Below are 12,777 nucleotides of genomic sequence, written 5' to 3'. Positions count from 1 at the left end.
TTTTTCCCGATTATCTGACAACCAAAAAGCTTTCGATCTCTCTGGTTATCTTGCCAACACTGAAGAACCCCCTCTCAAATCTCCATCTGTTTTTCAGGCTTCAAAAGCTCTAGCAAGAGTAATACTCGGTGTGGCCGCAGAGACCACCGCAGGTCCTATTCTGGTGCTCCCTGCAGCCACCAGAGAAATAGTTCATAAGCCAGGAAATCCCCTCCCTTCTACTCTCAAATACCCATTGGAAACCAGAGAGAAAGATTCTAGAAGGTTCCAGTCATCAGCCCCGGCTCCCATGAGCTTATCTAATCTGTTCACCTAATCTCTCTGGCAGTTTGAGGCTCCCAGAAGGGTGGAGGAGAATCCCTAGAACCACAGTAGAATTCTCTGAGAACCACAGTAAACACTCAACATTGAGTTTGAAACGCCAGAACCCACACGAAATTCTAACCAACTTCTAAGAACACCAGACTCCATGTTTCCACGGTGAGGGGTTTCAGAGCGAGAACCACAAAAACCAGGCGTAAGAACCTATCAAACCAACCACCAGCCAGAAACAAAACAAGACAAAAAACAGGCCAAACCAAAACTTTATGCTATGAAAACAAGAAATAAAATAAGGAGATTTATAGGCCGGCTGATTGTCAGCAAACACAATATATTTACTGTATTAGCATTTGCTCACAGTGCAAATGGTACAACATTACACCATTTCAATATTTCAGTTTTTAAAAATGCTGTTTTCATTAACTATATTATATTGGCATAACAATGTGACGAAGGAGCAAATGAAATGTTGGTGAAGAATTTCACCTTTTCACGATAACAAGCATATTTTTTTAACCTTAGTATAAGGTACTATAAATCCAAGAAATAAAAACATCCACAAAATATATTACATCTGGTTTGTCTTTTTCTAAGTACTCAACTTTATACAAAAGTCTTTCAAAAAATATCATTCCCCATAGGTTTTCCTGTTTAAAACCTGATTTTTTTCTCTCAGTTCACATAAGTTAGAGTGCATTTTCTTTTGCTGTTTTTTTCTTAAAACATGCAGACATATAAAAAATCTGGATAGCACAACCTTTTGGCAACAAAGCTATTTTTCTCTTAGTTTAGCTTAAATGTCTGAGAACAGTTTTATTAAAACAAAGGAAAACTCAGAGTTATCATGCAGTGACATGCATATACCAGAAGGAGCAAGGAAAAAATATTAAAGGATATCTGATTCCTCCTTCCAGCTTTGAAGTGACCAAAATTTTTGTTTTTAATAATCATCACATTATAAAAAGTATTCAGCAAAATACTGTCTCTGCAAAGAAAGATTTTACCCTTCAGCTGAAAAAATATGGGCCCTCCCGGCAAACTTCATCCACTTCTCTCTCCTTCTACAAAAAGTCCAAGTACCTGGAAGTCCACAATCGCCTGCTCTTTGATTTTTTCCCCCCCTTTCACTAGACTCCTTTAGTATTATCCGCCACCAAAAAAACCGGTGCTTTTTTCTTTTTTAAAAAAAAAAAGTGGGAAATGCATAAAGTGACTTTAAAAACAGACATTCTGTAAACTCCAGACCTTTGTTCCTTCTCTCTGGGCAGCTTACTGACCACAGGAGAAATAACGCTAACAGGGAACAGTACATTCAGGCAAGACTACACTGGAAGCTGTGTCAGAGAGTGACCTTCCCTACTACTCCACTTCCAAAGAGTCACCCCTGTGTGGAGGAGGCTGGGGAGGAGGGGGTGCCTGAGAAGAGGTGAGGTAGGGTGGGGAGAAGGTGAGACTGGGGTATGGAAAAGATATGCCTCATTCATCAACATGGATTAATGCAAACATCCCCATAGCTTTGAGGAAAATTTGGACAGAGATGTGTGTATATGTGTGTATATGGATGCATACATACATACTCACACACACATACACACATATGTATTTATAATCTTATCAGTTAAATTTTTCATAAAAAATAAATCATTTAAAGCTGTAAATGCCTACAAATTCTCTTTATTCCGGTGCACTGCACTGGATAGCCAAGTACCTTAGAGATTTAATTTTACTAGGAATACATATTGTGTGCATGTTATATATAAATGTATATATATGTATATCTATATATATGTGTGTGTGTAGACACACATATATACATACACACACACACCATACTCATAAATTTGAATTCTACCTGTTGTGTTGGTGATGACAAAGAGAGAGAGAGAAAAAAGGCTGCATTCCCATTAATGGTGGGAAGAGAAATGGGTATGTGGGTGAGAGAACAAAAAGATGGCAAAATGGGGTGGTTGGTTGAGGCCTGCCTTTTTGGAAAAAGATTTGGAAAGAGATGGGAAAAGGCTTAGAGGGGAGAAGGGAGAGGAGGGGGAAAAAGGGCAAACTCAGGAACAGAGATTTTAAAATCTCTGGGGCCGAGGAAACACATTTTTTTAAAAGGCAGGTTCAGTGATGGCTGCTTCTTCTCCCCGAAGATCAAACTGCCCTGAGGCCTTGAGAGGGAAGCGCTCGGAAAAGGAGGGATTCTGAGGGGCCAAACCCTAAGCGGCGGTAGCAGCACCGCGGCGGCGGCACCCGAGGCATTTCTGTAAGAAACATTATTTCGGAGCAGGTGGAAGACCGTCTCGTCCCGCCACGTGCAGGCCCCCAGCGGCCTGGGGACCCGAGGTGGGGAAGAGTTTGGGGTGGACATAGCCCAGTTCAGCCCAAGAGTCTCGTACACACACGTGCGCGCGCGCGCGCACACACACACACACAGAAACACACACGCACACACAGAAACACACACGCACACATACACTCACGCGAGCACGCACACTCGCGCGCATCCCCGCACGCAGGCGCGCGTGCGTGCGGCGGGCAGCAAGCTCTGCGCTTTGGTGCGCTCCTTACCCCCTCCCCCTCTCGGGTCTTCGATGGGGAACCGAGGGAGACGTGGGGGGAACCATGAGGTGCTTGGGTCCAGCGAGGCTTGGGCGGGCCCAGCCTTCAGTCCCCCGCAGGTCCTTGGCCCGGCCCGGCGGCCCCTGGATCAAGACGATCCCAACTGAACAAAGCGGGCTAGACGCCACCATTCCGCCCCCACGCCTTGGCTAATGGGGGGCAGCAAGGGGAAGGCGCCTCCTGCCCTGGCCCCCGACCGTTGGCCGGTGTGAAAGGGTGGAAACGGGGGACAGCGAAGGGAAACAAGGGGCCTTACGTCCATGGAGAGGCCAGGGCGCGGCCCCTGCGCCTCCGTGGCTAGCTTTCCGGCTGCATTCAGGCCAGCAGCCGGGAGACACTGGAGGGGAAAAGTGTGATCTGGGGGCCCGAGCCTCAGGCGCAGGTGGTGACCACAGGGGCCAGGGACACCGGGGCCGCCGAGGACGCAGAAGGCGCACCCCCCTTCTCCGCCTTCTTCTCCTTTTGCTTGAGGTGGATCTTGGCGTGGCGCTTGCGCTCGTCGCTGCGCGCAAACTTGCGCCCGCAGAACTCGCAGGCAAAGGGCTTCTCGCCCGTATGCGTGCGGATGTGAGTGGTAAGGTGGTCGCTGCGGCTGAAGCTCCGCATGCAGATCCGGCACTGGAAGGGCTTGTGGCCCGTGTGGATGCGCAGATGCCGGGTCAGCTCGTCCGAGCGGCTGAAACGGCGGTCGCAGCCCTCCGCCGGGCACGCGTGGGGCCGCTCGTGGAGCGGGGTCTTGCTGGGTCGGTTGGGGTACTTGCGGGGCCGGATGGGCTTGAGCGTGAGCGGCGGCTGGGGCAGGCTGCCAAAGCCCGGGTGGATCTGCTTGTCTTTGAACGCCTTGATGGTCTCCAGGGGGGTAATAGGGGGCGGGTTGACCCGGATGGGGTCCATGCCCTGGAAGGGCTTGTGCTCCGGAATGGAGCCCATGTCGTTGGGGTGGTGGTATAGGTTGTAGTCAGGAATCATGGGGAAGAGATTGCTGTCCAAGGCCGGTTTGGCCGATTGGTAATCCTGGGGGGAATAGGCGAGCCCGGGGTTGCCCTGGGGGTCGTGGAAAGACACAGGCTCCGAGTAGAGATCACTGCAGTTAGAATAGGGGGGCAGCGCCGGATACATGGCCTCCACTTCCCCCTGCGGCGGCTGCACCATGCTGGCCGTGGAGGTTTGCGTGCTGAGTGCCCCAGAGGCCGGGGGCACCCCCAAGATGCCGGCGCTCATGAGGCTAATGATGTTGTCCTGGCACCAGTTGGAAGGGGAGTCGAAGGCGAACTTTCCCAAGTAGGTCACGGTCTTGTTGCCAGGGGCTGGCTGGAAGGAGCCCGAATAAGAGAGTTCCGGGTTGGGTTTTTCGTTGGTCAGACCGATGTCCATCACATTCTCTGCGGAGAGCGGGGGAGAGAGGGGAGGGGTGAGTGAAGCCGAGTCGGCTCCCAGGCCGGGGCGCCCAGGTCCTTGCCCAGGTGTGGAGGTGCGGCCGGGTGGAGTGCGCAGCGCACGGGGTAGGCTGCGCCAGGCGCAAAGCGGGCGGTGCCGCGCTCCCGGGCGCAACCTGGTTACAGCAAAATACTACTGATCGGGGTGTGGAGTGGCTGCTGAACACACACCGCACACGCCGTACACACACACTCCCGTACCACACACACACACACACAGGCGCGAGCGCGAGAAGCATTGTTGTTATTCCCGAGGTGGGGCGGGCAGGTAGCTGCAGCTACAGGTAGTTTCAGACCCGGAGCGCGCTGGGCTCTCGCTCTCCAGCGCACACAACTCGGCCTCTTCCCCTAGCGCTGTCCGCGCCGGACCCCGCGCCTCTCCTGCCCCGACGAAGCCCCCGGTGCGCACTGCGCCCGGGGAGCTGACCCGGAGCGCTCCGACGCTTTGTCCGCGGCGCGTAGAGGGGTGCTGTCCGCAAAGGGAGCTCTCCCGCCGCCTCCCCAGCCCCAGCCTCCTCCGGGCCTGAAGGAGCTTTCGGCTTTTGCTGGAGGGGGAAAGCCCAGCCTCAGCTTAGCGAGAGTGGAGGGCGGCGGAAAACCGGCCGGTGTCTCCATGGCGGGAGTGGCCGCTCTTCCCAAGCTCCTCGGTCCGGGGATCGTCCCCCGTGGCAGCCCCCGCGCGGGTGGGCCCCCACCTTCTCCCCTCCCCGCCGTCCCCACACCCCCACGGCTTTGCTGAACGCCCTGGAAAGGCAGCGTCGCAGTACCTCTCCCACCGCGGGGACTCCACGCCGCACATGGCTCCATCCCGGGTGGGAGGCTGAGGGAGTAAGGGGGGAGAGCGCGGGTGAAAAGGGACGTTGGGCTCCTCCCGGGAAAGGGGGCGATAGCATTACGCCTTGCGCACAGCCCGGCGATCGCGCCCCCTAAGTGGAGAACCCCAGAGCCGCTTGCACCTACCTCCCTTCGGTCGGCGGCTGCCCCCACCCGGGAGAACCGAAGCCTCTACCGTGGCGTCGCCAACCGAGCCTTCCCGATCGGGGAGGGCGGGAGGAGTGGGTGGGAAAAGCAACTCGCCCCCCGGAAAATTCCCAGCGCGCCCCCCATCTCTCCATCCATCCATCCATCTATCCATCCATCCATCCATCCATCCATCCATCCATCCATCCATCCATCCATCCATCCATCCATCGCTAGCTCGTTCCCTCCTCCTCTTCCTCTCTCCCTTTCCTTCCTCGCCGCCTCCCCGCCGCCCTTACCTGTAGCCATCTGATTGTAATGGGCTACCGAGTCGCTGCTGCCAGAAAAGAGGTTGAGCGCGCTGGGGATCTCCTCGGGGTACAGATTGTCAGGCAGTTGGTTTAGCAAACTGCTCATGGTCACCGGCAGCTTCTCGGCGAGTTTGCCGGTCATAGCACTCCCGAGCTGCCGCCGCCGCCGCCGCCGCCACCGCCGCCGCTCGCTCCTAACGCAGCTTCCAGGCAAGCGGCATCGGAGAGGCGATCCGTGGTGCAGGGGAAAAGCATGCGAGAGGGAAAGTTCGGGAGGAGGGGGGAGGGAAGAGGGGAAGGGGTGGGCCTGGGGAGGGGATCTTCTCTTTTTGGGGGGTGGGTGGGAGAGAGGGCAAAGGAGGGTAATCCTCTTGGGTGCCTCAGCTGGTGCCGTAAGAGGCTGGGTCGTGGCGGGGGGGGGGCGTGTGTGGGGTGGGTGGGTGGGTGCTGGGCTGGGGGGGGATCTCGGCCCAAGGGGGTCGCACGCGGCCTCAGTATTGATATCACAAACAGACGCGCGCCCGCGGCCCCCCCGCCCCCCGATCCGCCACCGCCACCGCCGCCACCGTCGCCACTGCCGCCGCCGCCGCCTCTGCCGCTGCTGCTGCCGCTGCTACCACCACCACCAGCCCCGCAGCTTCCTAGCAAGCTCACTGCTGCCCAAAAGCTCCCAGCCAGGGAACTCCACCAGCCTATTTATCTGAGCCCCGGGAAAGCTCCGTGACGTAGCTGCCCATATATGGACAGACAAAGCCCAGCCGAAGGGGCGCGACGTCACAATGGAAGCTCCTCACAATGGAACATTAGAAAGCAGGAAGCGGGCCGCAGCCAACGTGCGGCGCCCGCACCGCTCGCGGATCTTAAAAAAAGAGAGAGAGAAAGAGAGAAATAGAAGAGAAGAAGGAAAGAAAATTCGAGAGGAGAGAGGAAAGAGGGGTGTAACTGAACGCGCGGCGTAAAGGACGCAGCGCGGGGGTGAAAGAGCAATAATCGCCTGTGTGTTTATTTGATGTCTGCACTAGGAGAGCGCGCTTGTAGGACAGGGGGCCGTGGGGTGGGGTCGTTCGCAAGTGGCCTCCAACAGCCCCCCAGCAGGAAGAAAGAGAATTGAAAACACTCGGCGGGGTCCCTTTGCAGCCTGGGAACTTCTGGGGAACCCGGAAGGTGTGCGCTCCGACCCTGCCCCGGCCGCTCTTCTCGCGTCCAGGATCCTGCCTGGGACTGGGACAAAGTCCCTCTGAGGAGGATTCCAGCGGGTCAGGGATCTCTGGTCCAGTATCCCGGGAACTTCTGTGCCGCCCTCCCTCCGATGCGCCGCCCACAGCCCTGCTGCTCCCTGGGCCCCTGACCCTGGGCTGACACCCGGCTGAGCCCAGTGGCTGGGAGATTCGTAGCTGCACAGCGGCTGCGCGGGAGGCGAGAACTCCTCACCTTGGGGGTCGAGGATGTGCAGTTTTGGTGGTGAAGGAGAAGGAATGAAGTTGAGGGGATAGGGAACACGTGCACCAAACCCTCCATAAATTCCCTAATGGTTCCAAAGCACCCCTGTGGCCACGGGATGGCAGGAGGGCCCAGCAGGCCCAGGCGCAGTCGCTGTCTATTGCTGCCTGCGAAGGGCCCGCCACTGAGTTGCGCAGGAGCCTGCCGAACCACAGTCTCTGAGCCACCACGGCGACCTCCCCTGCTCTCTACCCTCCCCCTCGCCTTCCACAGGGCTGTCCCCATTGCTGACTGCCGGCGCCCTGCAGTCAAGGGCTGCCTGTTTGCCGACCCCGAGAGCTGTCACCTCCCAGAGAGACAGCAGATCCCGGGGGCGGCTATGTTCCCCGAGGCCTGTTTTCGGAGCGCGCGCGGCCGGGCCGCGGGAGAGGAGGAGGAGAGGAGAGGAGAGGAGGGGGGCGTGGGGGGAGCGACCCCGGATCACACCGGCTTAGCGTGGGAGGAGTCCCTCCTCGTTGGCCGTGTGGGCGCGGTGGATCCCGCGTTCCTCGCTTGGGAGTCGGGGTTGGGGGAACGTGCATTTCTCAGGGGGAGTGGGAGTATTGACAAGGAGGAGGAGAGGATCCCCGGGCCTCACTCCGTGGGAGGGCCACGCGGGCCGGGGACGTGTGGGAGGAACTCCCGAGCTGCACATCGTCGTGGGGGTGGATGACAACCTCTCTCTCCTCCCCTCCACTTCACTCGGTGGAGAACTAGGGGTGGGAGGGCCCGGCCTCCCCCGGATCTCCTCTGGTTCTTAGGAAAGGAGGGATTCCCGCCGCCGCGGGCCCCCTCTCCCCCGCCCCTGCTGCCGCTCCCGCCAGGCTACCCACACCTATACCGGGGAGGCTCTGCACCCCTGGGCTCTCCTCCGCCCGCGCGGCGCGGGGAGGGAGCGTTCTGCAGCGGTCCCCGGCTCCGGCCGGAATCAGGGCATGCAGCGCCTCCCGCCCCCGGCTCCCTCCCAAGGGGGGGGCGATTGGCCGGCCCGGGGGCGTGGGCGGCAGTGTGAGCCAGGCTGGGCGCGGGAGGGGCCTTGGCGGCTGCAGGGAGGGTCGCGGGGCGGCGGGCCAAGCCGGGAAGAGCCATACAAGGAGCGGATCCGGTGACGCGCCGGCCGCGCCCCTTCTCCTTCTCTATTTGGCTGCTGATTCCGGTCCCCGGATTTGCATATTTTGGCATCCAGTGGAAAAGGAAAGAAGAACGGAACCCGCAGCCTTTAAAGGAACCGCACAGGCTGTAGCGTCACCTAGGGAGGCGGTCTGGGGGGCGTGAAAAATTAGCCAGCGGCTCCGGCCTCTGGTCATGGAGCTTGGCAGCTGGGGGGAGGCGGGGAGAGGCGGGGAGTTGCGGCCACCAGAGAGCTTCGGCCGCTCCAGTCCCAGTCCTGGCCCCTCCGCGGCGCTTCCTGCTGCGCGTGCACCCGGAGGGTCTCTGCGGGTTCCGGCCCAGGACCAAGAGACGCCGCGAGGTCCGCGGCCTTTAGGCGAGCCGCAGGCCCCAGCAATGACTGCAGTGCCCATGTTTCCCCGCGCGAGGCACAGCTCAGGCTGCGGGGGTGGCGGGGAGGAAGTGAGAGCCCTCCCGGCTGCCCAGCTCAACTCTGGAGGACCCTACCGTGATGCACCCCCCTCCCACCTGTTGAGACCTCTCCCTGGAGAGGAGGAGATTGAGGAGCTGCAAGTCCCAGTCCTGTTTGATAGGGGCCTGCATTAGGAAAGGCAGAGGCAGTGGGAGCATTTCGGATCCTCGAAAGCTTCCAGGGCCCCAAAGACCATGGAGGAGTGTAGCCATTCCAGAGATGACCTGCAAACACTTTTAGGAGAGCTGGACCTGTTGCATCCAAGCAGAACAAGTAGCAGGGTTTTGCAGGCCTGCTCCAAGCCTTTATGCCTGTTGGTGAGAATGGATAGGAGTCTTTTTGGGCAAGATGTCTGCCCCCTCCTTCCTACCTGTCCATGACGTAGAACGGGAGCCTTCAATTCAAATAAGTATTCATTCAAACTTCAGTGTGATGTTGGGCAAATTTCTGAATCTCTTTCTTGGCCTCAGTTTTCTTGTCTGTAAATTGGGATAATAATAATACCTATCCCTTAGGAAGAATTAAATTTGATAATCCTCATGGAGTACTTTTGCCAGACCCCTAGCAAGCACTCAGTAAATGGCAATTATTATTGGTAAACTATATTTTCCCCAACCCTACCACGTGACTGAAAAGCCCTTTCCCCTTGTGTGTCTTAGGAGTGAGTATAGTTGATATAGGGAGTTAAAAGGGCCAGGTATGACACTCCATCCCATATCAGTGTGATCATATACAGGAAGTCCTATTTGTGTGCCAGGTACCTGCTGGGCACTATGTCATCGTAGAGATGGTTAAGGAATGGTCCCCACTGTGCAAGAACAGAGGGCCCTCAATAGCTGGTGGTGACAAAAAGTAGGATACCAAGAAGTCATTCAGCTGCTCTTTAACACTCTGGAGCATCCTTCTAGACTTTTATGGAGGGTGGCTATGGCTCCAAGGTGGGGTGGGGGACTCAGGTACCCTTCCTCCCCTCCTCTGCCCTGGAAGGAGCCATGCTGGGGAAGGCCTGCCTCTACAAGCATAGGTCCTCACTGCCTGGCTGCTGGTCGGGTTGCAGCCTGCACAGGTGTCCCCTGTCAACCTGGATGATGGTGGCAGATGGAGGCCAGGGTTCCGTGGCGGGAGGGGACAACCCTGGGTATGGAGTAGGGGTGGGGGGTTTGGAGTGGCCCCTTGTAGACTAACAGCATTCTCCCTTCTGCTGGCCAAGTCTTGAATTCAGCATAGAAAAAAGCTTTTTTCCTTCCCTCCCTCTTTCTTTCCTCTTTCCCTCCTGAACAGGGGCTGAGGGTGAGGTCTCACTTTTATTGGCGGGCTCGGGTGAGATTACCTGAACTGCAGGCCCTGGACTTGTTGGGGAGTGAGTAGGCACTGGTTCAGGGCGTCTTTACCCTGGAGATGGTGAAGGGCAGGCCCCGCCCCTCTGCAGCAGAGCAAAGGCTGCCCAGCCCCCGCTGCTTACCTCTGGGGGCAATGGGTGTGTTTGTCTTGGTGAAAGGGTAGAGGAAGGAGGGGACATGCCCTACAAACCCACCACAGAAAAAGACCAGGTTGGTGCTCTGTCTTGCTCCTTAGTCACCTCTGCCCTCTGAACCTGAGCTCCATTTTGCTAAAGATATCCAGTCCTTCTCTGCTGTCTTACAAGAAAGAAGCCCCCAATTAATTCAAACTGGGGTGCTGGTGACTTAATGCATTACCCATCTCAGCGGGTATTTGCCTTTTTAACAGAAAGCGCTTAGAAGAGGGTCATATATAACCTAAAGGAAGTAAGCCTACCATTAAGCATGGTGCCTGGAAAATGGTAGGAACTCATATATGCTGAGGTCTAATGGTGGGATGTCAGGCCCAGAGATAAGGAGTAGGAGTTTTGGGGTGCAGAGAGCGTCTGGGGTTCCTCAAGTCACACCAAGCACCCATGTAGAGGGCCCACCCTGGTGGGAATCCTCCAGAATGACAGCTCCCTCAAGGGCTATCAGTTGCTTTCTATTTTGGGTGTCCCACAGGAGACAGGTCGTTGGTGGAATCTCTCTGGCCAGCCCTCCCTGGCTTTCTAGAGGTCATTGCCATTCTTTCAGTAATGACAGCCAGCTCTGAGGTGAGGTGAGTTTGGCTTAGAAGCTCGCGGAAGGAACTTGACAGCCATGACGACTTTGGGGGTGGTGGTCCCAGTTAAGAGCATTGCGTGGGGGCTGCTGGAGGCTTTGGGCTTGCCGACCTTCTGTACCCATAAAAGATTGGGGCCTGTGGAGATACATCATCTTCTTCATTTTTTACAACAATCCTGCGAGGAAGCTTTTAGGGCTGCCCCCCAATAGTTTTTTTTTTTTTTTTAAATGAAAGATCTAAGGTGTTGGAAAGAGTCTGAGTAGTTAGTTGGAGGACCCTTGGCCAGGAAGTGGCTGAGCTGAGATTTGAACTCAGGGCCTTGTGACTCCAAAGCTGCTGCTCTTAATTCCAGCCTTTGTCCCCATTCTGGCTGTTAGGGAAAAGAAAGGAGATGGCAGGTGTGGGTAAGAGGAAGGAGAGGTGTAAAACCTGTGGAGAAGGCAATGGATCTGCTTCCCAGCACCCCTGGGACCCAGCATGCAGGTAGGGGAGGAGCCCCTGCCCAGGGGAGGGTAGGGGGTACAGCTCACAGGGAGGTCAGGGAGGAGCAGCATTTCTGCCAGGGCTCCCGGTAGGTGGAATAGCATCTGTGCCGCTCTGAGCAAAGGTCCCACTGCCCTAGGTTGTCACAGAGGTCACAGGCTCCTCGCCAAGCCAATCACACACTTCCATTTGAAACATCTGCTTGTGCCTACATTCAAACGAACTCATTATAATCATGTTGAATCCGGGTGTTTTGGATTACTCTTCAAGCAATTTCGGGGAGAACCTGGTGACCAAAGGGAGAAAGTCTTGTTACAAAGTAACATTTGCTGGCCGGTGAGGTGGAGACTCCTCCTTAGACACAAGTCCAAGGCAGTGAGTAACTGCCATGGGGGTCCAGAGGTTGAGAGTTCAGGGCTGGGCTGGGCTGGGGCAGGGAGAGAAGGCAGGTCTTAGACAGAAGGCAAGACTTGGAAAAAGTGTGCTGTACGAGTAAATGGGAAGAACAGGCCCTGGCCTGGGAATCAGGACTTCTGGGTTCCACCATTAATTATCTGTGTAACTTTGGGCCACCCTCTGGTTCCTGGGCTTCTGGTGGGGCTGGGCTGGATAACCTACCACTAAATTCCTCCCAGCTCCTTTGATCCATGAGTTTTGGATTCTATTGCGGAAAGGGTTGGGAGGAGACGTGTTAGTGTTCCCAGTCAAGTTTGGGCTTCTGGGACCCTTGAGGAGGAGGAGGGATGGGTCAGGGCATGAGGGCTTGTAATGGGAACTTTGCTGTCTTAGTTCAGCGGTGCCCGGAGGGTAAGTGGAGTCATGTGCTCGGGGGGCCTGTCATTGCCCCTGGGGCCCACAGTGGGACAGCCCCCTTCTCAGCTGGGAGGGATGGTGTCTCTGCAGAGAAGACTCTTGGGGGACAAGGCTTTTTGGAAAGAGGAACTTTGTCATCTGAAGTGAACCAGAAAAGGTGTGAGTGTGGGGGGCCGTTGGGGAGGCAGTCAGGGGGAGCAAAGAGGGAGTGAGAGAGAGAAAAGGAGGGAGAGAGAGGTGAGAGCAGAGAGGAGAGCGGATTTCCCCCCGCTGCTCCCCACGCAGCCAGCCTCCTGCTGGCCACAGGCTTCACCCATGGGACAGGTCGAGGATCCAAGAGGCTGGCAGGTTCCTCTCCTCCCTGCCCTGGAAGGAAAACCTTTGGGGAGTCAGAGAGAGCTGTGGTCTCTAGATCCTTGTGTCTCTTAGCTCCCAGTCTCAGGACCCTCCTCAGCCTAAAACAAGTGGGCCCTTTGCCTCATCCACCAAGGTGAGGAGTTGGGGGCCGACCTTTGGCTTCTTTGCTGTTCTATGCAGTCAAAAAACCTGGGATGTGGGGAAAAGCAGTTAATGACTCTTTTGGGCCCAGAATTCGAGGTCCTCAGTCATGTTAACATCCTCTTTCACCAGATGGCCTAGGCAGAGCTTCCTGACTTTTGTTATGCCA

The 12,777-nt window shown here is 56.4% G+C and overlaps 1 protein-coding gene across 2 annotated transcripts; it reads right to left on the bottom strand.

The window, feature by feature from the left end:
- Nucleotides 1-566: 566 nt before the first annotated feature.
- On the bottom strand, nt 567-7,482 carry EGR3 (early growth response 3). 2 transcript variants are annotated; one of them, XM_082400853.1, is made up of 2 exons: nt 5,636-7,482; nt 567-4,322 (listed from the first exon to the last, which is right to left on the bottom strand). In XM_082400853.1, the coding sequence occupies exons 1-2, from the start codon at nt 5,787-5,789 to the stop codon at nt 3,313-3,315; spliced, it is 1,164 nt and encodes a 387-aa protein (XP_082256979.1). In that variant the 5' UTR covers nt 5,790-7,482; the 3' UTR covers nt 567-3,312. The 2 variants fall into 2 exon arrangements, with proteins under 2 accessions (XP_082256979.1, XP_082256980.1); XM_082400854.1 differs by lacking the exon at nt 5,636-7,482 and adding an exon at nt 5,144-5,288.
- Nucleotides 7,483-12,777: the final 5,295 nt, after the last annotated feature.

This window comes from Balaenoptera borealis (assembly GCF_965194805.1).
Source record: "Balaenoptera borealis genome assembly, chromosome: 8".
Taxonomy (NCBI): domain Eukaryota; kingdom Metazoa; phylum Chordata; class Mammalia; order Artiodactyla; family Balaenopteridae; genus Balaenoptera; species Balaenoptera borealis.
This window is presented reverse-complemented; position numbering and strand designations above follow the sequence as displayed.

Excerpts from the sequence above, each read along its gene's own strand:
- EGR3 (XM_082400853.1), bottom strand. The coding sequence starts at position 5,789 with ATGACCGGCAAACTCGCCGAGAAGCTGCCGGTGACCATGAGCAGTTTG. Across the intron at positions 4,323-5,635 it reads TTACAATCAGATGGCTACAG|AGAATGTGATGGACATCGGT; the intron begins GTAAGGGCGGCG and ends CGCTCTCCGCAG.